Below are 25,754 nucleotides of genomic sequence, written 5' to 3'. Positions count from 1 at the left end.
AGGGCTGATTTGCCTTTGGAGATACTTCAGTAGTTCAAGATTCCCTTTCCATCTAAAATTCTCCTTATGTTTTATGGCAGGCACAAATCTACAAGAGGTTAGGTAGAGAGAATACAGTTTGATGGATGAGAGAAACAAGGCTATTTTCTATTCTCGTGGCAGCTCTGACTCCATGTTTTACTATAACTTGACCAGGGAGGCTCCTTACACAGAGTGCTGTTACAGAGAGAGCATCTCTTGTGTTGGGACTTAGGAATATGTTTTACTTCAATACTTTAATATCCAGAACGGATTAGGAAATAATTAAAGCTAACATCAGTAGAATAAGGACATAGTGTTTTCCTAAAACACGTTCCTTAGTTTCTCTTAAAGTTTTTCTCTTCCTGTCCACTACTCTATTTTTATTTCCTTCCCATTGGAGTGATTTTTCAATTCCAGCAGGAAAGCACCCAGTCAGTGTCAGCTGGAACATGCGTACACTTTGTGCATCATTTGGGATGGGTACTTGCATTAGCACTGAGTGATGCAGGGCAATTTTCCTTTTCCTCTTTGCTTGTGTTCAGGGTATTGGCAGTCAGATCCTCTGGCCTAGGATGAATGGCCACAGCTGAAGTCCTGAACTTTGATCCCTTCTGTAGTTATGCAAGGAGCAGCCACCAGACCACCAAGCTAGCAAATTCAGAGTTCTTTCTGAATGTACAGTGACACGTGCTTCCTGCACCGGGTTAGGGAGGTAATGTAAGACTTGCCTTTTACTAGCCATACATTGTTTGAAGAACTGCTCAAGTTATTTTCAAATGGTTTTTCCATTCATCAGACCTGATTCCTGAAGTTCTTTTCTCACAGTTGCCCCAGATCTGCTTTGCTAAAGGAGCTACACTCAGCAGCAAGTAGAATTTTCCAAAATGGGTTTGAGCTGGAGAAGTCTGTGTTCCCTATGCTGCGAGAATTTTCAGGGGCAAATTTCAATGATAAAGGAAAAGGAAAACATACTTTCTTGTTTCAAGTCAGGACAGGAACTTGTCTTCCCATGTGTGGGAATATAGTTTATGTGTATCACTTCACTGGTCACTTTTTTATCGTATTAGGAAAACATTTCCCATGTATCATTAAAGGGCTCTTAGGCTCCTGAGTGTGTTGTAAATGCCAGTTTGTCTTTTAATTTTATTTCATTGATGCTCCCTTCCATGTAGGCTTTTTTAGTGAGGTATTTGATTACCATTGAAGGCAGTTAAAGTTTTCTCTGCTGACATCTTCCTAAACTCTGTAATTTTATGAAGTTTTTTCTGATTTCCAATTTATCCCAGTGTAGTTTTCATTGCCTGATTTCATGTGGTGCTCAGGCCTTGTGATTATGTAGTGTACGTTTTATGAAAATGATTTGGTGCCAGAGGGGAAGCTCAGAGTACAGGAAATCATTAACATGCAAAAAAAACTTGAGCTCCAAAATAGCTTTAATTAGAAGCTTATTTCAAAGAACTACCACCTGCCTCTCATTTTGTCTTTGCATTAGCTCTAAAAACATTGTGGCTTAGAAGTGTGATGTAAATATATTCCTATCCTGCTAGAATAACAAAACTACAAAACAACAGTAGCTAAACTTGTGCTTAAAAGTAGCAGTTTCTGGCTAAGGGGCATTCCTCTTGAGATACAAACTGCTGAAACTATGTAGAGTACACTAAGTGATTCCATCTGATATGCAGAAAACACTGTGGTTTATATTTTCACTTTATAAATGTGTCACTGGCAAGGCCAACTGGCTGCAATAAGCTTTTTTGAAATGGACGTTTCTGGTTGAGTATTTGGAAGACTGCATTTCTCAAAGTGAAACATAAAAACTCCATTCACTAGCTACACATTAAAAACAAATGGCTGAAGGAAATAAGTTGACCTATAAAAAGCTGGGAAATAAAAGTTCATACACAATTTAATTTTCTTTAGTTATGCTTTACCTGTTTGGATAACTGGTGTTTGATCCACTAGTACAAGCTAGTTAAAATCCAAATTTGAAAATTAGTGAGTAGGAACAACACAAATATGATGAACAAAGTGGTGGGTATATTAAGAAGTGCTGCTATGCTTTTAAAGGCCAAAAGAGTGATTGCTGATTCAGTCTTGTGCCTCTGTTTCTCTAGACAGTACAGTTCAGTACTGCAGTGTGCTTGGGGATCATTGGAGTGCTCTGAAGAACTTGTCATATTACGTCATGTCATATTCAATTGTGTCACTACTGTTAAAACAGGAGAGATTTTAACAAAGATATTTGCATGTGGTTGGGGACTGTGCATGCTAAAGATGAATGCTTCTATGTTTGGCATGACATGTAGTAGCTTCATACATATTGCAGGAGTGTTTCTATTCATCACTTTCATGATGTTAGGGAATTGGTAAGAATAAGATCGATATTTATAATATAGAGAAGAACAGAAGCTATTGCTATTTGTTACTTAAGCAGTAACACCTCAGCACTTGTAATGACTTACTTTTTTCTGTTATTTGAATTGTAATATGTCTACTAGATTATCACTTTGTATCTATTGTATCTGCTATAGTTTTCATCAGAAGAGATGAAACTGTAGAAATTAACAACTTAATTGTATATTTTAGACAATCTTAAACCCTAAAGATTGTGGTCAGCAGTTGTCTAGGAGACAGTTTTCTCACTACCATCAGTATACAGGAGTACCTGAAATTTAATTCTATTGCAAAATAGGTAAGATTTCTGTGGTAGTAGGGGCATTCACTTTGCAATTAAATGTCTTTTACTTTTGATCTTATATCAAGCAATGTTTTGAACTTTTCAAAATGGAATAGTAACATAGTAAAAATTTAAATATACATAATATTGTTGTTATTTTTTTTTTGGTGACTTAAATTATTTTATGCAGAGTTTTAATTTTTCATTCTTTTTTCCCCCCCCAACTTTATATCTTTCTGTGGAAGAAAAGATGAAAAACAAGAAGCCTTAAAAAAAACCCAATGTACAAGTGTGTTCTACTACTGTGCCTTTTAAAATAAAAATTTCAAGCTGCTATCTGTAATCAGTTTGTCTTCAGGGTTCAGGTGCCAGGGAATTCCACCAAAGTTAGACTCTGAAAGTTAAAATTCAGGAAATAGGGCTGTCAGACAGCTGCAGATTTCTTCTGTAGCACGCTACTGATGGTAGGAGAATGCACAGGAGACTTTGGAAGGGGATTTGAAGATTCTCTATACCAAGACTTACAGGGTTGCATTCTTGATAAAGGTGTAAAGTAGAAGTGGAACTGAACAGTTAGCTATCTAAAGTGTTGAGAGGGTTTGCAGTAAGCCTGATGCTGAATGTGAACATATGTGATTTTGAGGTAACAGAGGTAGAATAACGGTGGTCACACAGACACCTGGATTATGAAGCACTGTTTTCTTGCATGTCAAATAAAAATGCCACTAGTTATTTGTAGTAGCCAATAACTATGCTTTAAAATAACCGTACCTAAGAGAGTGTGGTGGCAACCAGTGGGCTAGCACCTTTTACTGGATATCAGTGTTTGTACTAGCTCCTAAGGGAACTTTTACTGGTTAATCATTATTTTGTACAGCTGGCTCACTCATACTCTTTCTGGACTGCATCAGCAGTGTGATAATAATTTCAGCAACTATTGGGAAGTGGAAGCTGGGTGTCATTAACACTGATAGCATACCAGTACAAAACTTCTCAATTTTCCCTACTCTTTTCTGATCAGGAGCATGTGCTAGGACTAAACCCTGTGAAATTTCACATCTTAGAGGAACAGAAATCTACCATAGATGCCACAGAGTAGTTCAGAGATAAAAGACAGAATGACTTCTTTGAATATCTGATTTGAATGATTCTTCTTTTTGACATGACCTAGTCCAATCCCACTCCCTGAGCAGGTTCAGCTAGAAGTTGCTCAGGATTGTGTTCTGTTGTATTTTCTATATGTCTATGGGAGAAGAATTTACAGCCTTTCTGGAAAATGGGCTGTAGTGTTTGATGACCTTCACAGTAAAAAAGAAAATTATGTTCAGATAGAATTTAATGTGATACAGTTTGTTACTGTTTACTTTAGTTCTGTAAGTGGGTGCCACAGAGAAGAGTCTGTCTTCCTCTTGTCTTTTCACTAGAGACTGAAAGATTCAACTTTGCCTCAACCAAATGAACAACATGAATTGCACTTTCAAATGTCCTTCTTATCACATGGTTGTTATTTGTAATAGGGTTTATGACGTGTTGTGAATTACATGCAGAATCTGGAAAAAAGGATTGTACATCTTAATTCTTAGAAAATAGGAAAATCTGAAAAAGAGATGAAGGAGGCAGGAAGGATCCTGTTGCTTTATCTTCCTTTTTTTTTTTTTTTTCTGTTTTTACCTGAAGCTAAGTTTTTATTGTGTATTTCAATCACAAGGACAAGTAATATGACATACTTTCTGGCCTTTTACACTGCTATTTATTTCTAAGTAGTTAAAGTTTCTGTGAAGAATCACAGTGAAGATGAACAATGTTTTGCACTGTACGTTTGCTGCTTTTTCAGATATTGAATATTTCTTTGACTTTTGTTACCTTTCCGGAACTGTAAGAATGAAGGTTTAGTCTATTTTTGTTTTACTTCACCTTCCTATGTTAGAAAACTTATTAAAGGATTGAGGGTGGAACTTAGTGAACAGACAATTTATTTGGGTCATTCATGCATACAGAATCATTCCTGAGGCAAAACAGAGTATTTTGATCGAGGTGAATAGACATTTTGAATTACAAATATTTCATGTAGTCTTTGCTAGATAAAGGCTTATCTATGAATTCAGGAGAGATGCATCTATCGGCTTCAGGAAGTGCTAGTCTTAATGGTATAGCTCTCTTTGAATGCATGAAAAATATTGTTTGCACGAATTGTCACCCTTGCATATGAAGTGCAAACTGCATAATCATCTTCTGATCTCAGAAATCTTCCCAATGAGACTTTGAATTTAGATTGGTATACTTGAGGCATGATGAGCCAGTTCTTAAGTCATGTCTTGTGGCTGCTGAATAATGCATGAGGCTTGAAGTAATTTACTCCAAGCTGAATTTTGTATTTGGTATTATTTTTAGACTTGCTGGTAATACAGAGTTGGATCCTTTTTTGTTTTTTCTTTCCTTGAAGACAGAAAATGTGAATGTAAAATGTGGAAGACATTACCATGGTATTATTTTCACAACAATACATATTTGTAGGACTTTCTGTTATGTTGCTTAAGTAGACTTGAAAGAATAGAATTGGTTGTTTTTAAACCACAGTTGTTATGACTGCTTTTAAGGTATGGAAGCATTTAAGAACCAGAATAATTTGGCATTTTGGGAATATTGAAACATTTCTTTAAACTGAAATAGTAATAGTTATATCCTTAGGAGTATTGTTTTGAAACAAAATATCTTGCCTTTTTTTTTTAATGTACTCTGAATGTTATTCCCCGCCCCCCAATCTAGTTTGTTTATTTTAGAAAGTAAGCTGTTATCGAGGTTGGAATATTTAGTGTTCTTCCTCATAATAAACACTCCCATAAATGAAAATTTGCTTTTGTTAGGATTACTTATATGTATAATTTTAGTTTCCTCACAGTTTTAGGATTAAAATGACACAAATACATTGCTTTGTTTCCTTTGTATGTCTTTTTGTTGCTTCCCTTAGGTCGAGATTTGATCTGCATACAGTCCATGGATGGGATGCTCATGTTATTTGAACAAGAAAGTTACGCTTTTGGCCGGTTTTTACCTGGTTTTCTTCTGCCTGGTCCCTTGGCTTACAGCTCGCGCACAGACTCTTTCATTACAGTGTCTTCTTGTCAACAGGTTGAGAGTTACAAGTATGTGTTTATGTTTAGTAATTATAGTGTACTTTGGTGGTATCATTTACTAGGTAAACACATTGAAAGTAATCTTGTTTAATTTTTAAAGCCTTTACTGGAGTATGCAAAAGCAGGTAGTTGCAGGAAAGATGTTGTGTGTTGCTGAGTGATTACTGTCTTGGTACAGTCATAGAACAAAATGTGCTGTGAGTCCTGAGGACTTTATGGTCCTGTTTTATTTTTATAAAGGTATTAAGTCTGCTAGCTTATCAAGGCTATGTTGCTCCCAAGTGTCAGGTTTTTCCCTGCTTCAGTTCAGTCTAGCCTGTGCTTTCAGTGTTGGAACATGGATGAAACTGTTGTGAGCTATTTTAGTTTGTCACCGTATTAAGTTTATGGGTTCAACATTTAGAAAAATAGAACAATATGGAAAGTAAAGACTGTGCAAGACATTTGCACTTCCTCCAAGCACAGGGACTATGTATCATAAGGCCAACTAGACAAAAATTTAATAGAGAATAAGAAAGAGAATGAGAGAGATTTTGAAAGACAGACAAGGGGGCATTTGTATTTACTGTGGAGGAGTGGCTTGAATCCATGGGGCTCTCTGATGCAACCACCATGTTGAGAGTTTATCAAGTATCCATCTGTTTAGAATCAGGTGGATGCTTGAACAGTGGGACATTGCGGTGGATGTCTGCTGTGAAGCCTTCCTCAAACAAGGCGTTTCCCTATTGCAGACCCTTGTTCTCACAGAGGAATAATGTTAGGGTTATTGAATCTCTAGGCTTAGCAGTAAATTGGGGTGGGGTGATGTTTAGGGCAGAACTACTACCTGTGATGACAAAAATCCACACCCATTAAAATGGATGAAAAAGTGGCAGAGCTATTAGGCTTACAGAGCTGTAGTTGTTCACAGTTCTAACTAGCAGCCAAAGATAAGGGACGATGATACTGGAGCCAGTATTTCCTTAACATCTTCATCCTGGACAGTAGGACAGAATGCATGTCCTGAAATTCAAGGACAATGTCTAGTTTTTGGAAGTGGCTAATATAGAAAGGAAAGATACGGTTGCCATTCAGAGGAATCTCATGATGCAGAAGTAATGGGGTGACAAGTACCTTAATGATTTTTTTCAGAGGTAATAATATATATTAAAGAAAATAAGAATGCCCCTTTTTATAAATAATGCCCTGGGAATCTAATCCAGGGAATGTTAGTTGAACACAATGCTTTGTCACACTACCCTCTTCTGTCACCTGTAGTTCTCAGGCAATACTCTTTATTTTGCTGCTTAAGATTGATCAGATTATAGATATCGTGTATTGTTTGCTTAATGCAGGACAAGATATATATGTTACAAGTAAAAGTAATTTAATGGAAAATTTGTAGTTTTCCTAAGAAATTAGAGTAAAAATTCTAATATAGTATTAGAATAAAATTATAATAGAATCTATTAATGTTGTCAAGGAATAAAGAAACATTTTTTCCTATAAAATGAACATCTCATATGTTTTCCTTATGTTCAGATTCTTGACCTTTACAACAAATATGACTAAAATTTTTCATCAGTCTGTTACTAATTCAAAAGTGTGCCATTCATGCTGTGCGAAGATATAATTTTAAAGGAATTTTTCACTTGGTTATTGGTCTTTAGTGTCAAATGTTAAGACACTAATGGAACTAATCTCTAGTGTGTGTCTGAATTATGGGGATATTAGAACAGAGTTAAGTAATTCTTTTAAAGTGAAGGAAATGCTAGGGAGAGAAGAGGTTATTTTTATGGTATTGAATAAAAATTGCAACAATTCTATTTAGTGTTTTTAGCAGAACAAGTTGCCAAAATTCAAACTGTCCATCTTCTTATAGCTCTTACAGATCAATGGCTTCATTTGAAAGCAATTTTTATTGTGTTGATCCTGAATTCTTTCAAGATCTAAAAGCAAAATGCCTCTTATATGCTTGATGTGATAACTGAATTGAAACTTTGTGTTGGTCCTCTGTGGCTTGAGGTTTTTTTCATGCAAGACTCTGCAGGTAGCTGGTACTTAAATATCAGTATGTACTGCTGTTTGATGTGAACTTGATTTGGAACCTTCATATTAAGTCTCTGATTAGTTAATAAAATGTCAAGGTGCTTTCCAAGACTATCAGTAAAATACCATGAAAAGAGAAAATTTTGTTAGGTCAGGTTCCTTCTGGGTCCCTTCCAACTTGACTTATTCGGTGATTCTATGATTCTGTAAATCTGCAACTTCTCTTATAAATGTGTTAAACTGAAAAAGGGAAGTAAATTTATTCATACAGAGGATAGTTAAAGACATCCTAATTGTACTAAAAGCAGTTCTCTTAGTATTATTAACTAGGTCACAGCATTCACCTTAAGCAATTAAATTTCTGCCTCCAAGTACATAGTTTACTTCTGGAAGTAAAACAATTTTAGAAACTAAAATCCTTCAGTAGCACTTCATGTTGAGGTGGAACTTCCTGTGTTTTACTATATGGCCATTATGCTGTATCATTTTGCTACACCACAATACATGCATGAAATGTGAGGAATATTGTTGTTATCATTTTAAATCTCTAATTTTGACAGTGAAGAAAAATACGTCTTGTTAGTTTCGATTGAATTGGAACATTCAGAACTGTGTTGGTTTAAGCTTAGGAGCTGATGGCACTCCGTGATTTCAAGAAATAAATGCTGTCTTTTGGATAAGTTTATGTTGGGTCTCATTCTATTGTTTATTTCACTTACGTAGAAAACTTCTGTATTTCACAGATTATCTATGCGCATACACAGGAAGTGGGGTAGATCAGTGAGTTACAATACCAGCACAAATTCAGGAAACAGTTACAAAAGAATCAATGAGGACACAGTTTGACCACTGAGGATTGCATAGGTGTGAAGAGGACAGATGTGCAGAGCTTTCATGCCAGTTGCTATCTTTTGTTCAAGTGTTTTCATTGCCAATTTTTCTTAGTATGGTTTGTTGGCAGTTAAAATAATAAACCTCCCACAAACCTTCCAACTTCTGCTAAATGTGCCACCTGATGATTTCAGTTTACTGAAGTTTCTTAGATTGCAACCACTTAGTTTACTTAATGGAGGTGCTTGCCAGTTAAAATATTAGATAGAGCAGACTTTCTGAGTAGCTTAGGAAGTCTTTAAAAATCTTAATAGGAGCAAAAAAAGTCATTTTATATTAGAATTCCAATTTCACAATTTGATAATTGGTTTCTTCTTTGTGGTCTGTATTTCTATTCTCTAATATTCAGACTATTGAATTTATTTTAATTCCGCATGAAATCTGAATAGAAATGTTTGTTTTAATTTCTACCTTTATACTTAGCTGCTATTCTGCTCTTAATATTAGTCTTAACATCTTTGCTGATGATAGATATGTTGCAGCAGACTTTCTAATCATCCTTTTAGACTGTGATTTTACTGTGTATGTATACTCATGATAATTGTATTTTATTTCTTACTTAATGCAAAGGTATTAACTACAAAGATATCTTTTTTTTTTTTTTAATCTTTTTAAACTGCCTGTAACAGATACCAAGTGCTGGCATTTGCAACAGATGCTGATGAGAGACAAGACACAAAACAGCAAAAACTCAGTTCTGGAAAAAGACTTGCGGTAAAACCTGTTTATGTTACGTACCCTGTATGAACACTGCACAAATATTGAAATGACCGATGCTAAGTAAGGAATGGAAACATTGTCTGCTGACAAAGGACCTGATCCAGTTGCTGCTAAAGGCAATGGAATGACTCCAGTAGATTTCTATTAAGGTTTCTTTGGGCCTCAGTTGTTTGAGGCTGGGCCTTAAAACTTGCTGTTGTTCTAATGAGAAAAGAAAAAGAGAGAACTGCACTGGAGATAACTATTTCCAAGGCAATCTTCGTAATACAGAACCTACACTGTAGTAAAACAGATAAATAGGTACACTTGAATTATTGCTTATATTTTTAAATGAAGTCTAGTTGTGACTTTGTATTGTAGAAAGTTAATCTCATTCTCCTTGGGGAATCCTTTGTACTCAGAGAAAAATTCACAGTGAAATGTTTCCATAAATAGTCAGTGTCCTGAACTCTTTTTGTCAAAAACCTGTGGATTCAATAGTCTTCTGGAGGTCTCTGTCACTAATTTGTTTAATATTTGATCTGCCTCCTCTTAAGAGGAAGAGAACTTAATTCTTTGTGGTCCTGCAGTAGAGTTGCTTGTCTGCTAAATATACTGCATATATAAAATGCTAGATTCAGCATATTTCGGGTACAGCAGTAAAGTATTGGGAGAGCATCTTCCTTCAAGCTGGCTAATTGTAGAATTTTTCAAATACATGTAGGCTGAATCCTACATGTAGAAGTAGGAGAAGGCAATTTATAAATAAAAAATCTGGAGACTTCATCAGATATACTGCAAATGAAACAGTTTTTTAAAATCTAAACTGTGAAGCATACATGGAAACAAACTTAATAATCTCGATTTTTCCCTTTAACTTTTAAGATGGCACTTCCAGTTTCATACATCAGATACGCCAGGATATTTGCTGACACATCCTATGCTCTTTAAGTGAAATGATTGATACTGTTCCTATAGGAAGTGCTGACAGTTAACTTTGATATATTTTTACTTCAGAAATTCTAAATTTCTGTTTAACCAGCTTGGCAGAAGTCAAAAGCATTTTTTGCATGTGTATTTAGTTGAAATTTCTCGGAGGAGCTGAAGAAACAACCCAATGAAATGTATCAATAAGCAGTAGTATTGTTTAAAGAGAGGTGAGGTAGGATTTGTAAGTAGTTGTTTATTATATCAATGTATGTAGTTGGAGAAGTAAACAAACTATGACATACATGAGCATTCTCCAGATTAAAGGGTGTACATGAGTAACTGCAAGCATAAATATTGGCTTACACACCTAAAATGTTTTTCTAGTTTTCCATGTATATGTATTGGTAGAGTAAGTTGTTGCCTTTTGCTCCCTATCCTTGTCCTTAATAACCAAGGACACATACAGAGGCAGATACTTAGCTGAACTGCATAGCCAACAATTCATGACTATTTTAAAAAGAAGACATTTTTGCTGCTTGAGTCACCTTAAGGAAAGTTACAAACTGCCCTCAGAATAAGAGGATAATTCTCATCCAGAAAAAGACCTTGATTTTGCTTTTCTATCTATGTTAATGATATGTAATTTGATTAGTTCTGAGCCTTCTCAAAGTTTTGTCTTTAATGTGTCTTTAGCTGTCAATTGATTTCTGGAGCATGTTTTTTCTTTTGAAGGTGGATTGGGTCTTAAACATCGGAGAGCAAGCACTGGATATATGCGTTGTCTCGTTTAATCAGGGAGTTTCTTCTGTTTTTGTGCTTGGTGAGAGAAACTTCTTTTGCCTTAAGGATAATGGGCAAATACGATTCATGAAAAAACTTGATTACAGTCCGAGTTGCTTCATTCCTTACTGTTCAGGTTTGTAAAAGGAAGATTCCTCTTAACCTTATCTTGGTTGCTTTTAGAACTAAAAGTTGTTTATTTTTTTTTTCCCCCACTAAATAAATATATTTTTCCGAATAAGCAGATGGGGCATTGTGCAGCCTGGTCTAGTGGAAGGTGTCCCTGCCCATGGCATTTAGGTTAGATATTAGGAAGAAATTCTTTACTGTGAGGGTGGTGAGACACTGGAACAGGTTGCCCCAGCCCTGGCAGTGTTGAAAGCCAGGTTGGATAAGGCCTTGAGTGACCTGGTCTAATGGGAGGTGTCCCTGCCCTTGGTAATGGGGGTTGGGACTAGATGGTCTTTAAGGTCCGTTCTAACCCGAGCCATTCTATGATTCTGTATTTCTATGATTTGTAGAAAGGATGTGAAATTGGAGCTCTCTTTTTGAACCGGGCAAGTTTATTTCAAATGTTACTTTTTGTGAAGTGCCATAATTTTTAGAATCTAAATATTTTCTTATCACCAAATTGAGGTACTTGTCTAGTGCCCAGGCTATCAAAGCAACAAACACAGAAGAATGACAGTCTTTGGAAGAATAAACTAGTGTTTGAGGACCTTCTATTTGAGAACCTTTTGATTTATGACCTTCTGATATTTACAGATTCTTAAAAAAAAAATCAAAGTTTATTGTTACTACATTGGTGGAAACAACTTGGTTAGATACTTGGTTATAAATACAGACTCTTAATACCTATTCTCTTTTAATGTTTAAAAAAAAATCTCATAAATTTTTGACACTGTGTCTCCTTTTGAACTTAAAATACCATTTTAGTCTTTATAAATTTGATCTTATCAATTTTCACATATTATACTTTCTGATTTGAATTATACTGTAAATAAACCCTATCAATGCATAGACATTTAATTGGTATTGACAAGTTAATGAATTAATGAATAGTGTAAGTAGCAGATATATTAATCAATGTGTATTTTGTCATATTTATCTTGGCATGCCAACATGGCCATTATGAGTTTTTGTTTGTCATGTTTTAAATTACCAAACATGGCTGGCCAGAACCTTGGAAAGTTGTGGCATATATTGTGTAATATGCAATTGAAATTGGTATCCATAATTAATTACATATGTCCTTGGTTAGTGTCAATGTAACTTTCCTAACTTTTGACACTTTATATTAAATTAATTTATAATAACTAATGGCTTAAAAATAAAAGAAAACATAACTATATAAGCCTCGAAGAAAAGTTCTGGCTTTTGAAAAAATCTTTCAACCTAAATGTTTTTTTTAATCTTTGAACAGTGCAAGAAGGAACAATAAACACTTTAATTGCAAACCACAGTAAAATGTTGAATGTTTATCAAGATGTTACATTGAAATGGGCCACTCAACTTCCCTGCATTCCTGTCTCAGTAAAAGTAGCGAATTTTCAGTAAGTAACTTGTTAAAGTTTACTTTTTACTTAGATTAATCTCTGGTTGTGTAATTTGCTTCTAGATCCTAAAAAATAATTCTGAGGAATGTAACAAATAAGGTAACTTTTAAAAGGAAAATTCTAAGTGTTGTTCCTTTGTTTTGTAAAATGTTCATTTCATTAATGAGTGTACTAGAACAATACTAGAATTGCTCTATTGTGCTTTAGGTTTTGTGTTTTTCTTGAGTGAGGTTTAAACCTGGAGTCTCATAGCTCCAGTCCAGTAGCTTCTTTTGCAAAAGAATGAAAAGTGTGGTTGTGCAATCTGGCAAGGACCTTCCCTGAGACAGGAAAATAGGGAATCTCACTGAAAATCTGTTCTTCATTAAGCATTTAAAAGCATATGCATTCCAGAGATTATTTATTGGAACGGATTATTAAAATCCAGTGTTAAATTATGGAAATTAAGGAATTGTTTAAATTGCCCAGGGCTGCACTGCAACAGACCAAAACTTTTTGTAAAAGAACCATAAGACAGATCAGGGAAAAACTGTTTGGGTGGGGGATTGGGCGAAGAGAAGCTAGGACATGTTTAAAACTTGCACCAAGACTGTAACTGAAATAAGCAAACTACAGAAAGGTTCAGCCAGTGTTTTTATACAATTGAATTTTGCCTGTACTGTGTGCCCCCAGAGCTGGGCTGGGTGCTGGTTGCCCAGTGCCTATGACCATAGAGGATGCAGTAGGAGGATCCTTGTCACATTAATCTTCTGATCCCCAGCAGGCTGGTGGCTGCTGGGCCAACATACGCTGGATTGCTAAACACTTGACCATAAACCCAGCATTTTACCTCCAAACTAAAGGAAATGCAACATCTGACTAAGTAGCTTTAGTGACTTGTGCAGAGTAATCTGAGGGATATTTGTGTTTTGTTTGTTACTAATAGATACCTATTTTTTTTTAAATTATTCATCGTTTATTTTTTTCTTAGACTCTGGAGAGAGTTGGGCTGGCTTTCATCCATCAGGTCTTAACAAGTGAAATATAATGAACAGTCTCACTGGGCCACTTAGTATAACCCAGAAGTTAATTATGCAGGATACGACAGTAGAGCTTTTGAAGTATGGGAAAAATATTTGCTTTACAAAAATTTGAAAAAAACCATTGATTTTTACAACAGCAGGTTGTACTAACATTTGTATATACAATTACTTGTTTGGAAACTCATTATATTGAATTATCTGTTTCAATAATTTGTCTAAAATGTTTATGCAGATTCTGCCTGTTCCCTGTGAACTTCAACACTCAGAAGTTTGATATTAGGGAGAAATTCGAGAGCCTAAATCTGTCCCAGCTCAGTTTGCTAGCTAGATTCTGAATTCCCACAGAGCTACTAATGCCAGGGTTTGACTTGGGGTTGTGTTCTTTAGCAGGTAGAGAGACAGCAATATAGTTATGCAGACCTCTTTATAGAGGTACTGATAAATGAAGGAACATCTGTGTGCCTACACCCAGTGGCCTGAAAGGCAGGAAGAGGTCCAGGGCTGTGTGTTTCTGAGCTATGCTTTTGTCTGTCTATTGAAAAATATGCAGTATGCTTGTACTTCCTTCTGGCATTAAAAAAAGAAAACATGAGCTAAACAGCTAAACTGTAGTAAAGCTTGTAGAGATAGTAATTTGGCTTAAACAGGGCATATGTGTTTGTTTTGGTGTTTCTTAAAAATAATTTGAAAGGGAGTTCTTTGTGAGTCAATGTGATAATGATTTTCTTGTACTCAAGAGAGACCTCAGTCTTAGTTGGGGCCTCTGAGCACAGCACTAGTGTAACATAAATAATATTAAGGACTTTAATAAGCATAGAGTTGTTAATCCTACACTGCTGAAAGACTGAAGGGCCTTAAATATGATGTATGCCAATTAATTACTTTCTTCACTTTTAAAACAATAATACTTACAAAGCAAATGGAGCATTCTGAAAGCAGCTGTCTCTACAGTTCAGACATATTCATTTGTATTTTCTCCTTGGCATAATGTCTGTTACTTCTAAGGTGTAACTCTGCCTTGCTGGATAAGAAAAGCCCTATTAGAAGCTATTTTATGTAAATCCCTTGTGGCAGAAGTAGTGATTGCCTCACAAAAGCAGCTTGTGATTCTAGTGTATGCCCCTCCTTATTATTTATGAATTGATTTTTCCCCTTAAAATAACGTGAAACACATTATTTCTCTATTGCAATACCAGTATGTAAATAAAGATAATTTACTACAACATTTGGGATTAAATTCCAGTATAAACTGCTTGATTTCCATCACATTTTCAGAAACATGAAAGGAAAAATAGAATCAAAGACAAGCGGTTACTTAGAACATCTTCAGATACTGCACTCTAAAAGTTATGTATTTTTAAGCTGTTAAATGATACTTTTTTGCCTGCTGTTAAAACCTGAATGCTCTCTGTCAGGAAATTGCAAATTTGCTATAAAAGTTTGTGATCAGAAACTTGAACTGTAGGCAAAATTTTGAGAGTTTATCTTATTCTGGGTTTTACCCGAATGTCTTTATAACTAGTCTGAACTGGAAGTTCAGTTCTCATCATTGTTATAGAAGCTTGTCCCTTATTTTGTTGAAAGTTTATATTCTAGTTCTGTTAATGAATATTAATTACAGTTTCTGACATATTTTTAATGTCAAGGGCCCTCCTACATACTTAGCACTGCCTGGATTGCTTCAGAAGTGTAACCACTTACACTGACAATTTCAATTAATTTAAACTACTTAGATCTCTGTCTCAGTACAAATTTATCTTCCCATGGATAAGGCTGCTTAAACAGTTATATTTTTGCTTGTCCTATGTTGTTATCCTTCAAGTTATGGCTGTGCAAACACATTCTCACTGAAGCTGAAACTCTTGAAGAAAATGGTTTAGGTGTTCTGCCTGAGTTGATTAAAAAACCCCAAACATCCCCCCACCAAATCCACAAACAGCCCCTCCCAAACCTTTCTAGAGTGGTTTGAAGAGAAGCTTTCCATATACTGCAAATCTAGGAAAGTTACAGAAAGGAATGACAAGAATTCCTACTCTGCTCAAAATTTCAGTTGAAATGGTAGTTGCAAGCAGCAGTATTTGCTTGGTATCCATCATGATTTTGTAAGTATCTTCATAGCATTGACTTTAAAGTCCATTCCCTTTTTTCCTGCCCTTGAGTTTCCATTTTTCTGTTTCATGAGAAACCTCTTCTCTAAGATCTTCTTTGTACCTCCACATCTCCTTTGAAAAGAAGTTTCATGAGCACTATCTCTTACACTTATGGATTATAAATTCTATGAATTTGTCACTGGTTGATGCTTCTTGAGATTGTGTTAAGATTTCTCTCTTTCTGTCTCTTTCTTCTCACTTTTTGTGAGCCCATCACAAGTTATATTTGTTTTTCTGTGTCTGAATTATTCTGTCTCCATATGCTTGACCATAAAAGGTCCTTGGAGTACATTGTAAGACTTAGACAACTACTTTTCTGTTTATTTGGCACTTGGCAGAGCTGTTTCTAAGAGTACATCTTTTAATGACTGATAGATTGCACTGAGTATTAATTACTCTGTCCTGGTTGGCCTGAAACTAGAACACTATGTTAAGGTGCATTCAGTCTGAAGCAAAATACCTTGTGTTGTCAGCCTCTGGGCTATTTCTGTCACAAACATCTGAAATGCCAGTGTGGGTTAAAACACACAGATAGATTATTATATATACACATATATAGATTTTGGATGTAGTCTCAGGAAAGGGCTTTCTGTTTTGATTACTACCAAGTTATGAACCTGTGTTTTGCCATAGGAAAGCATGAAACCTTTAAATTGGGGACTTTTTTTTCTTCTCAACCTTTTTAAAGTTCACTACTCTCCACTTTACTGCTTGGTTTTGTTTGTATACAATCTTCAAGTTTTATCTGATAAGCCTGTGAATGCTAAAAGGTAGCCTGACTTTTTTCTTTTAAAGAGAAGCGGACTGCAAACTTGCTCAAATACCTCTTTTCTTCAAATCAGTGTTTCATGATGTCTTTAATTTTGATTATTTGTGCTTTTGTCTGTCCACCAAGAAATTAAGTCTGGTGGTATCCATACCACAAAAAAAGTTGATTTCATGACGTGGAATTCTAACAGGAAGCCAACCTCAGAGTTTAGGGAATGTGTTGTGGGAAAGATATTTCTTCCCTCTCTATTCTACTGGAGACTCTTACTACTTTAGGCACCGGTTTATCAGCAAACCTAATGTTTGAATGAAGGATGTTTTCCCCTTCAGCCACATTAGAATTTAGTTAGTAATACTCAAAAGAAAAAATTTAGAGCCACTGTAGTGAGGCAGAGATTTGTGAATTTGTGTTTGGTGTTCTGAATATGGCAAATTGTGATTTAATTTCACACATTTGTGATACATTACTTCAAAACTTGTGGCTTTATAGAGTCAGTTGTGCAGACTGTTGCCTTGTGTGGGGCCAGGAGTTGGACTTGATGATCCTTGTGTGTCCCTTCCAAGTCAGCATATTCTGTGATTCTGTAGTACTTGTCCAAAGGTTATTGGATGCTTTGCATATGTAGTGCCTCATATTTTTAGGAGCTACATCTAGGAATTAGAATACAATTAGAATTTTCTTTTGTGACCATTTGTATGTACCTCTCTCTCTGTGAGCAGAGGAACTGTTCTTCATGGAAGAAAGATTCTTGAAACAAGTAACCCACATAATGATGCATGTGCCTTGTAAAATGTGAAGTTACTTTTATTACCAGGGGTTGACAGGTATGGACAAGTTGGTGAAAGTAGCTAGAATATTTGCTTTCACTTCCATTTATTTGACAGATAAATATCATTTTACTTGGTAATGGAACAGTGTGTTTTCTGAAGAGGAAATATAAGGTCTGGAAAGGGTTTTTTATGCGGAAGTAATTTATCACCTCCAAAGAATTAGAATTTCTGAGTTTCTTAAAATATTAAATTTCCAGGACTCAACCTTTTATCTTGAGTTAAGCTAGTAAATAGATTTTCATTATTTGAGAAGGGGGAAAAGAATTTATTTTTTAAACAAAAGTAACTGTTGAAAAGTCAGGAAATAAAGTAGACTTTATATGTTCAAGATGGCAAGCAAGGTTACTTAGCAAGCTTTATCCACACTTCGACTCTTTATGAACTTCAAGTTTGACTAGATTTATTTGGAGGAGTGATCCCATAAATATATCACAGGGTCCCACTGAATCACCACTGATTCTGTTTTGCTCAGTTTGCAATCAAGAAGTGATTTCTTTCTATGAGTTGCTAGCACTCCAACTAGCTATGGTGTTTGAAATTTACTGAGGTAATTTTTTGTTGTAGCTTCTCCAAGTATGATCACTGCAGTCGGGATCATGCCTGAACTCCTAACATTGGTATATGAACCATGAGCCCATTATGACTGTGTCACATAGTAATATATTAATCAGCCATCTCTTAAAACCAGCTACCCATAGGCTGTTGGTTTTCATTTTTTGATGTATGCAGTTCCGTATTTGATTTTGCTGAATTAGAGACTTAAATTTATTACTTTAAAGTTGCATTGTGTAGGCTGAGATGCAGAAAATACTGCGGCTTACTGAATCACTGCAAGATTATTGATTTAAGTTGCTATAGTAAGGTCCAATTTTCTTACTACTTATAAGACAAAATAAAGTGAATCATTACATCTAAAATTTGTCATGTTGTTCTTGTATGAGTCTCTCCCCTTGCATAAATAATAAAGAAGCAGAGACTATTTGACTAATGAAGGGACTGAGATTTAATTTTCTATGTAATCATGTTAATAAGTCTTCGAATATTGTATTGTCCCATGTGTGCTGATAGCCAGGACTACTGCACTTTCCTGTCTCTCAGGATATCCCCACTTGTGTTACAGTTACACAGGTGCATTGCAAAAGAGTATTTTACAATATTTTAACATACAAGTTAGTTTTAAAAACAGTGACTTCTAATTTACTAAAACAATAATTTCTTGCTATGTACTGAGTTACCATTTTACTCCTACTCTGCTAAAAATGATTCACTAAAATGACGAGTGCCTGCAGAAAAATTCCCAGTGCTTTAACCCTGGGTATGAAAGAATATGTGAGGAAGGGTTGTGTGGGTTTTATGACTTAGTACCTTACTGTATGTTACAGTACTCTGTTCCTATCCAGTCTCTTCCCATTAGTCTGTAGCTTGACTGCAAGGCTGAGAATTATGGGTCTGGTGACTCAGACAAGTAGAGATGGTCCCTACACCACCTCCAATGCACTTGAAGCATAAGCCAAATGACATGTGCTGCTGCACTTTAGCATTGCCCATCAGTTTGCATTTTGAAGGAGAACACTCTGCTGAAAGAGATATTCATTGTGTTTATTGCATTTAAAACCAGTCCCATCTTTACCGCAGTATCAAACAATAAAGATTTTTAGTTATTGCAGCAAATGGAGAGAATCACCTTTCTTCCTTTTTGAAAAATGTTTGCTACAATGCTCCCTTTGGATTTTCTGATTTATTAGTACTTTATAATATTAGAATGATTGGTAAGATATGTGTGGTTTGTATGCTTAGTGGTCTAATGAGGTTTGAAGTCCCTGTAGACTGTTGTTCACTGGCTTCATAGAACAAGACTTGTGTGTGTGAGTAATAGCTTGAGCCTGACATTGTTAACATGCTTGTAACTTCATGGCACTTTATCTGAATAAAATTATATAAAAATTCTCTAATTCAGCAACCGGTCTCCTTAAAGAAGAGAACATAAACTAGGGTGTAAATTCTTTGTTTTGAAAGAGGATTAATTCCCAGATTTGAACTCATATGTAGCCCAACAGACTGATGAGTTTAATTTAAATGAGGTAGGTGAATCAAAAGATTGGAGTTCAGAATTCTGGTGTATAGCCATTGGTTGAAAATGTGCTTTTATGAAATTTTAGCTTCCAATATTTTAAAAAGAATATTAAAATCTGCGATCAATTTGTAAGTGAGAAAGTATTGGCCTGGTCCAATCATGAACTTGAAATTAAAACTTTATTTCTGGCACAGAATTGTAGTATGTTGGGTGGTTGAATGAACGTGCTCTATGTAGCTGGGCTTTCCAAACAGTAGAAAAGGAATGGGAACTGAATTTAACTGGAAAAAGCATGGAGAAATATTGTAGTTGAATTAAGTGTATAAGGTGTAAAAGTGCAACCACATATATGGTAATAGTGGATGGAGTCAAAATAAAACTCCCCTCATTGAATTTTTTAGCTGTCCAGATGCTTGAAAATACTTTGTTCTTCATTGTAGCCCATCTGTTATTCCTTATTATAACTGACATCACCACAGCTACTGCAACTTTTAAAGAATCACCGTATAAAAATGGCAAAACTTACATATAAACCCAGCAAAACTTAGCACTTATTACACAGTTTTATGGAAAGAAAACTGCAGGAATCAGACTTTATAGTTTGTTGAAAGATTTTCCCTTTCTGTATAGTAGTACTGTAATAGAAGCAATGCCAGTTATGACGCACAGTATGAACTGTTCAGTTATATACATGTATATATATAAATTTTTATTTGAGTGTTCTGTAAGAATGTTGCCTGATCTGAGAAGTTAAATGCAGAGAATTCTAGAATCTTTAACATAATACTTAACATAATTGCATTTTAAGGAAAAAAAAAAAAGATTGCATCTGTTTTCCTCATCGCTGATTTGCCACTGGATTTTTGAGACATGGCAGTAGAAAATATGAGCCTTTTCAAAGGCCTTTTGAAGAGATAAATTTAATCTATGTCTCTTAGCCACAAAATATGAATGTGACTGCATTTCTTTTACTTTAGTAGGATTCTAATCCTGAAAGAGACATAGATGTGCCATGTACTATGTCCAGCATATACTGTGATTCAGGACTGGCCTTTCTAGTAAGATAGCTTTAAATGGTGTTTACTCTGTGATGTTAAGCACATGCCCATATTGCCAGTTCTCCTAATTTTATTGCATGTCACTTACTTGCTTTTTCAAAAAGCCTACTTTTTACAGTCATATGACTTTGTAAGGGTTTTAAATTCAGAATAACATTTAAAATATTCCTACCTTCATGGTTCTAAAGAAAACATTAAAAGTGAAAATTCTCAAGAACCAGAATGCAAGTAACTCCCCCTCCAGTATTTTAAATAAGATCCTTGCTTTTAAACAAATATCATGGGTTTTTTTGGCTAACCCAGTATTTCTCTGTTCCAGTTGTTGTGACAGAGTGGGATATAAGGTTCTGAACTCTGTCTTGGAGCTGGTTCTGAACTCTCAGTCTTGGAGCTGGTTATTGAGCAGTTGGCTGGAGTTTATGGACATATTCTGACACTCTACCCGTGAAAGTGCTGGACATCTTGTTTGAAAAACAGTTTTATGAAAAATTTCAGTCTGTTGATTTTGAATGTTTTCATTATTATGCTGTTAACATGAAAGACTTTTTTGTACAAGGAGGAGCACTTGGGACATTTATGTCTAGCTGTGGAGCTGAGAGGCAGCAAGCAGTGCAAGTGCTAGAGATGTTTTGAAAAAGCAGCTTTGTTCTTTACAAGACAGGGTGAGGGGACAATTATAAATATTGTTAAAAGTAATAGTGTACACACTTATTCCTTACTGAAATGCTGGAGAATTTTGAAACTTGCAGGCAGCTGTGAGGAAAAAGAGATGTAAACTAATTTGAGTTGAGTGCTTTAAAAGTTATGTAATTCTTCAAACTTTCAGAATAAATCTGTTTTAAAGACACATTATGGTTATTCTTGTAAACCTCTTATAATCTGTGCATAGTCTAATTTTCCTTGTGTACCTCCCAATACTATCTTATATGAAGCCAACAATTAAGAATAAGCTTTATCTAAAATGATAAATTTACCAGGAGTAGATTTTATCAGCGAAGCTCCTTGCATCTCTTTTATGTTGGAAGCAGAGATACTAGAGGTCTCTCCAGCTTGCTTGACATGATATGGACTCTAACCACTATCTTGAAGTGGGAGAAGAGCAGGCTTAGTGGAAGAATAAACTTTTGAGGCTCTCCATATTCTAAATTCATGTGGCATAGCTGTTAGTACAGCCTTTGAAAGCTGTTGTATACCTGTCTGCTAGTGGGGGAACTTGGCCTTGAAACATATTTTAGATTTCACATGAAGGAAGTGCAAATGCAGAAATATGCCCTAAGAGAGGATGGAGCATGGAGATGCTTTAAGTGTGTCACAGTTGGTCTTAATTTCTTTCTTGTTGCTAATGCTGGTACCGTCACAGAGAAATCACAATGTAATCTCCCTTGTTTCTTATTATTTAGAGCTCTGACATAGAGGCTGCACTCTTACTTAAAGTAATCAGATTTGCTTGTCAGTCCTCATGTTCATTTTCAATTCAGTTAATGCCACTAAGTTTCTTAGATATGGAACTGTGGTAATACAAAATGCAATGTGTAAATTATGAACTTTTCCTTGAATACATTATACTTCATTTCTCTTTTTTTTTTTTTTTTTTTGCTTAGAGCAAGATCATATATTTCTGGAGGCCTGTGTCATCACTCTGAATATTATGTTTTTATTCTACTTTTTGACAAATACTAATTTTACTTTAAAACTGCATTTTGTACAGCTGTCTGCTTTAATTTTTAAATAAAACTTTTGTTGCTTTTGAAATAGTTTTGATTTTATATCTAAAACAACAAGAAATCAAGTTGGTTAATCCTTCAGATAAAAGTTTACATTTTGTATGCAAGATGTAGTATGAGCTTAAATTTCATGCCTAGCCTGACTCTGTTAGCATGTGATGTGTGTGTGTCCCCTACCTGGAGGGACCAGAAGGTTATCTCGTGCAGGGATGTCTGTTCCAGAGCATACATTGTTAAATATTAGCTTGGTAAGATTCCCTTGTGTCAAGGGAATAACTGTTAAGCTGTTATACTAACCCTGGTAAAAAACCCCCACACCTGCTTCACATAATGTGACGTGGTACTCTCAGGGCTCACCTGTGTGAAAGCTCTGCTGCCCCGCAGGTGGCAGTAGCGCTCTGGCAGAAAGGACCCCCGACCTAAACTTCTCTGAGTAGTACTTGGTTTTAACTTGGCAGTGAAAGTAAAAACAGTCAATTTCCTTTTTTTTTTTTTTCTTTCTTTTTTTCCTTCTTTTGTATGATGGAAAATACTCCTTTTTATTTGGTTGCTGGATGGCATTTTAGGCAAAGAGTCTCTTTTGAAGAGAAAACTACACAAGGAGGACTTCAAAAGCTAATGCCTGGTCAGTTTGTCCTGAAGTAAGGTGCTGGCTAGTTTGTTGTTTTGCTGTGTAGTGCCACCATGTAAAGTTGCTAGTGGAAATGTCTTCGCTCACAAGTAGGGAGCAAAAGTACCCATATAAGACCTGAAAGGTGGAGAGTTCTTCAGGCATTTAAAATGGCCACGTTCAGGTTTTACTCAGTTCTGGCTCTCTGCATTTCAGCGTTTATAAGAGGGGATAAATGTTGGCCAGTTGTTCTAGTCATAACTTCTATTTTTTTTAACCTCTTTTCCATTTGTTCTCAAGATGAAATAATGTTTCATTTCCCTCTTCTTCTTGCATGTATTTCATAATTTTTTAAACGAAATTTGTATCTTATATTCTTAAGTTCAGCCATCCTAAGGTATCATAGAAATGGGAAGGATGAAGAATGCTTTTCTGCAAAGCAGCCACTTAATGCTGTTCAATATAATTATATATTGTTAAACAATTATATTTGAGCACTATATTTACATTATTTGTTTGCATGCCCACTGCAGAGTGTGCAAAGTATGTTAAATATAAAATAAAAAGTCTTAAAAGAGTTTTAATTTTTGAGAGCAATTAGATTGTCTGTTTTCATGTGTAATAGCAGAATGGGGAAGGCTTACACATACAAGCATTACTTCTAATGTAAGTTGAACCAAGATTTTTTTACTGAGGAAAGCATTTTAAAGAATCCTGAGAGTGCTCCATGGATATGCAGAACAGTTAGGAATCAGTAATAGCTGGCATTGAGTCACCCTGGATGTACTTTGACTATTCAGCTGTGGGTGTACTTCAGATTTTGGAGTACGTATTTAATAAGAGTAAGATGGGCTTTTTACTTTTATTCCCATTAGTTCATGTTAGAAAATTCTTATAGTTATCTACTCCTAGTCTGATCTTCCTTCAGTGTTTTATCAAATACTTCACATAGTTACAGCTTCAAATGACACTGAAATGGTAGTGAACTTAGAATAATTTAGGTTTTCCAAAGCACTAAACTAGAAAGTTCTATTGAGGTATGCTCTTGCCTATAATTACCTCAAAGGGTGATAAAATGAGAGGAATGGATTCAAAATGATTGAGCACAATTCCAGGAATTAGTTTCCTAATTTAGTAGTTTTTAAATAATACATTATCGATAAGGAACAGAAGGTAGTATTGCAGAGAATCTTGTTTTCTGAAATGGTTGGTATGACTAACAGCAATCAAGACTGCTTCTGAAATTGAAGTAGAAATTTTATGAGCTATTATAAATATAAATAATTAAAGCTGTAAATGGTGTCAATAACCAGACCTTGTTCTAAGAGTTGTCCGAAACTTAGCATGTGTCATTCAAATAGAACTCAGAACTACAGATTCAACTTCTAAATCAATTGTTTGAGTGATCAGTTTGGTATTATATATAACTGGAAACATGCAAAGCATTTTAATTTCTTCAAGAACTATGTTGTGAGCAATTTGTTTAGTAAGAGAAACATACAAAAAGCATATGCCATTATTATTAACCAGAATCCAATAAAAGATAGTCTTTCAAATTATTACCATATGTGTGCAGGAGCTGCTTCGTACTGTAAAGTTATTTTAGATATCAGAATAATTTGTTTTATACTTTGAGTTCCTCACTGTTAAAATGTCCCCTTAGATTTACTATTACTCTGACTATTGTGTGATACATAGTAAAAAAAATAGCTTACAATAAAAGAAATTTAACAAGAAATTGAAATTCCAGATTGTATGCAAAATGTGCCAAATGAAGTAATGGTATTTGCAGGGATATTGTGTGAGAGCAGTAGCTGTGAGGAAACTACAGTAAAACTGTTAAATATGCTTCCCTTCCCCCAGCTGTCCTTAACTACTGTTAAAAAAAGATTGAGAAAATAACGCAATTTTGACTGGCTGACAAACATTCCAACAGAGAAATGAATGTATTATAAAAAAATATATTAGAACTGCTTGCCCATATTTTCCTTATTGCTTCTATTGATATGCAAATTCATGGACAGCTTTTAAGTAGGAAAGATTACTACAAAAGGCTTTTTTATACTTCTGTATGTTTCATGTTGAACAATCTTCTTGGGACCCAGCAGAACACTAACTGAAGCAAAGGAAAAGTATAATTTGTAATGCTGTTTTCTTAAAGTAATGCTTTTGTCTCTGAGATAGTGCAGACTTCAAGGATGTCATGACTATTGGGAAAGTTGGTTGAAATGAGTTCATTTTAAGGTGGAGTTTCTGAATGTGCATTCTGTAATGCTGACATAAACTCAGAAGTTAAGCAAAGTATAATGTACAGAGGTAAATCACCTCATTGATTTAAATTTATCTCATTTGATAGACTGATTAGCTGCAGATGACTGCCAGCTTAATTGTATATAGGAAGGACTGTATTTTCAAACTACTTTTGAATGTATTATGCCTTAGTAGTATATCATCAAAGATTTATTGCTAACTCTGTAGCTATATTTCTTCATGCTCTTTTGATTTACATTCAGATGTCCTCATGGAACTTTCCTTATTAGATTAACAGATGCAAAACTTTGGGAAAAAGTTTTAAGATGGTCCAAAGCCGTTGCCGGGCAATTCTAGAAATTGTCTTGTTTTCAGAAGTTTTCTTTCTCCAGTTGTGGAAAAAGCTCCTGATGCTATTTTTCTTGTTGTAGCCCTTTTTTTGTAAAAAAAAAAAAAAAAAAAAAGGTTGTTTTTTTTTTTGTAATTTGATAGCAAAGTGTGGAGCACTATATTTAGTATCATGGTAATATCTGCCTCAACAATGCCCCATT

At 35.1% G+C, this 25,754-nt stretch overlaps 1 protein-coding gene across 4 annotated transcripts in view; it reads left to right on the top strand.

Annotated features, from left to right (window-relative positions):
- The window catches only part of BBS9 (Bardet-Biedl syndrome 9), a 291,982-nt gene that overhangs the window by 24,366 nt on the left and 241,862 nt on the right, over positions 1-25,754 (top strand). For all 4 annotated transcript variants that reach the window (XM_048299201.1, XM_048299191.1, XM_048299181.1 and 1 more), the window contains exons 6-9: positions 5,667-5,841; positions 9,381-9,465; positions 11,113-11,296; positions 12,584-12,713. In XM_048299201.1, the coding sequence (XP_048155158.1) occupies positions 5,667-5,841; positions 9,381-9,465; positions 11,113-11,296; positions 12,584-12,713 (574 nt within the window). The remainder of the gene's footprint in view (positions 1-5,666; positions 5,842-9,380; positions 9,466-11,112; positions 11,297-12,583; positions 12,714-25,754) is intronic.

The sequence above is a fragment of the Corvus hawaiiensis genome, chromosome 1 (genome assembly GCF_020740725.1).
Source record: "Corvus hawaiiensis isolate bCorHaw1 chromosome 1, bCorHaw1.pri.cur, whole genome shotgun sequence".
NCBI classification, from domain to species: Eukaryota; Metazoa; Chordata; class Aves; order Passeriformes; family Corvidae; genus Corvus; species Corvus hawaiiensis.
This window is presented reverse-complemented; position numbering and strand designations above follow the sequence as displayed.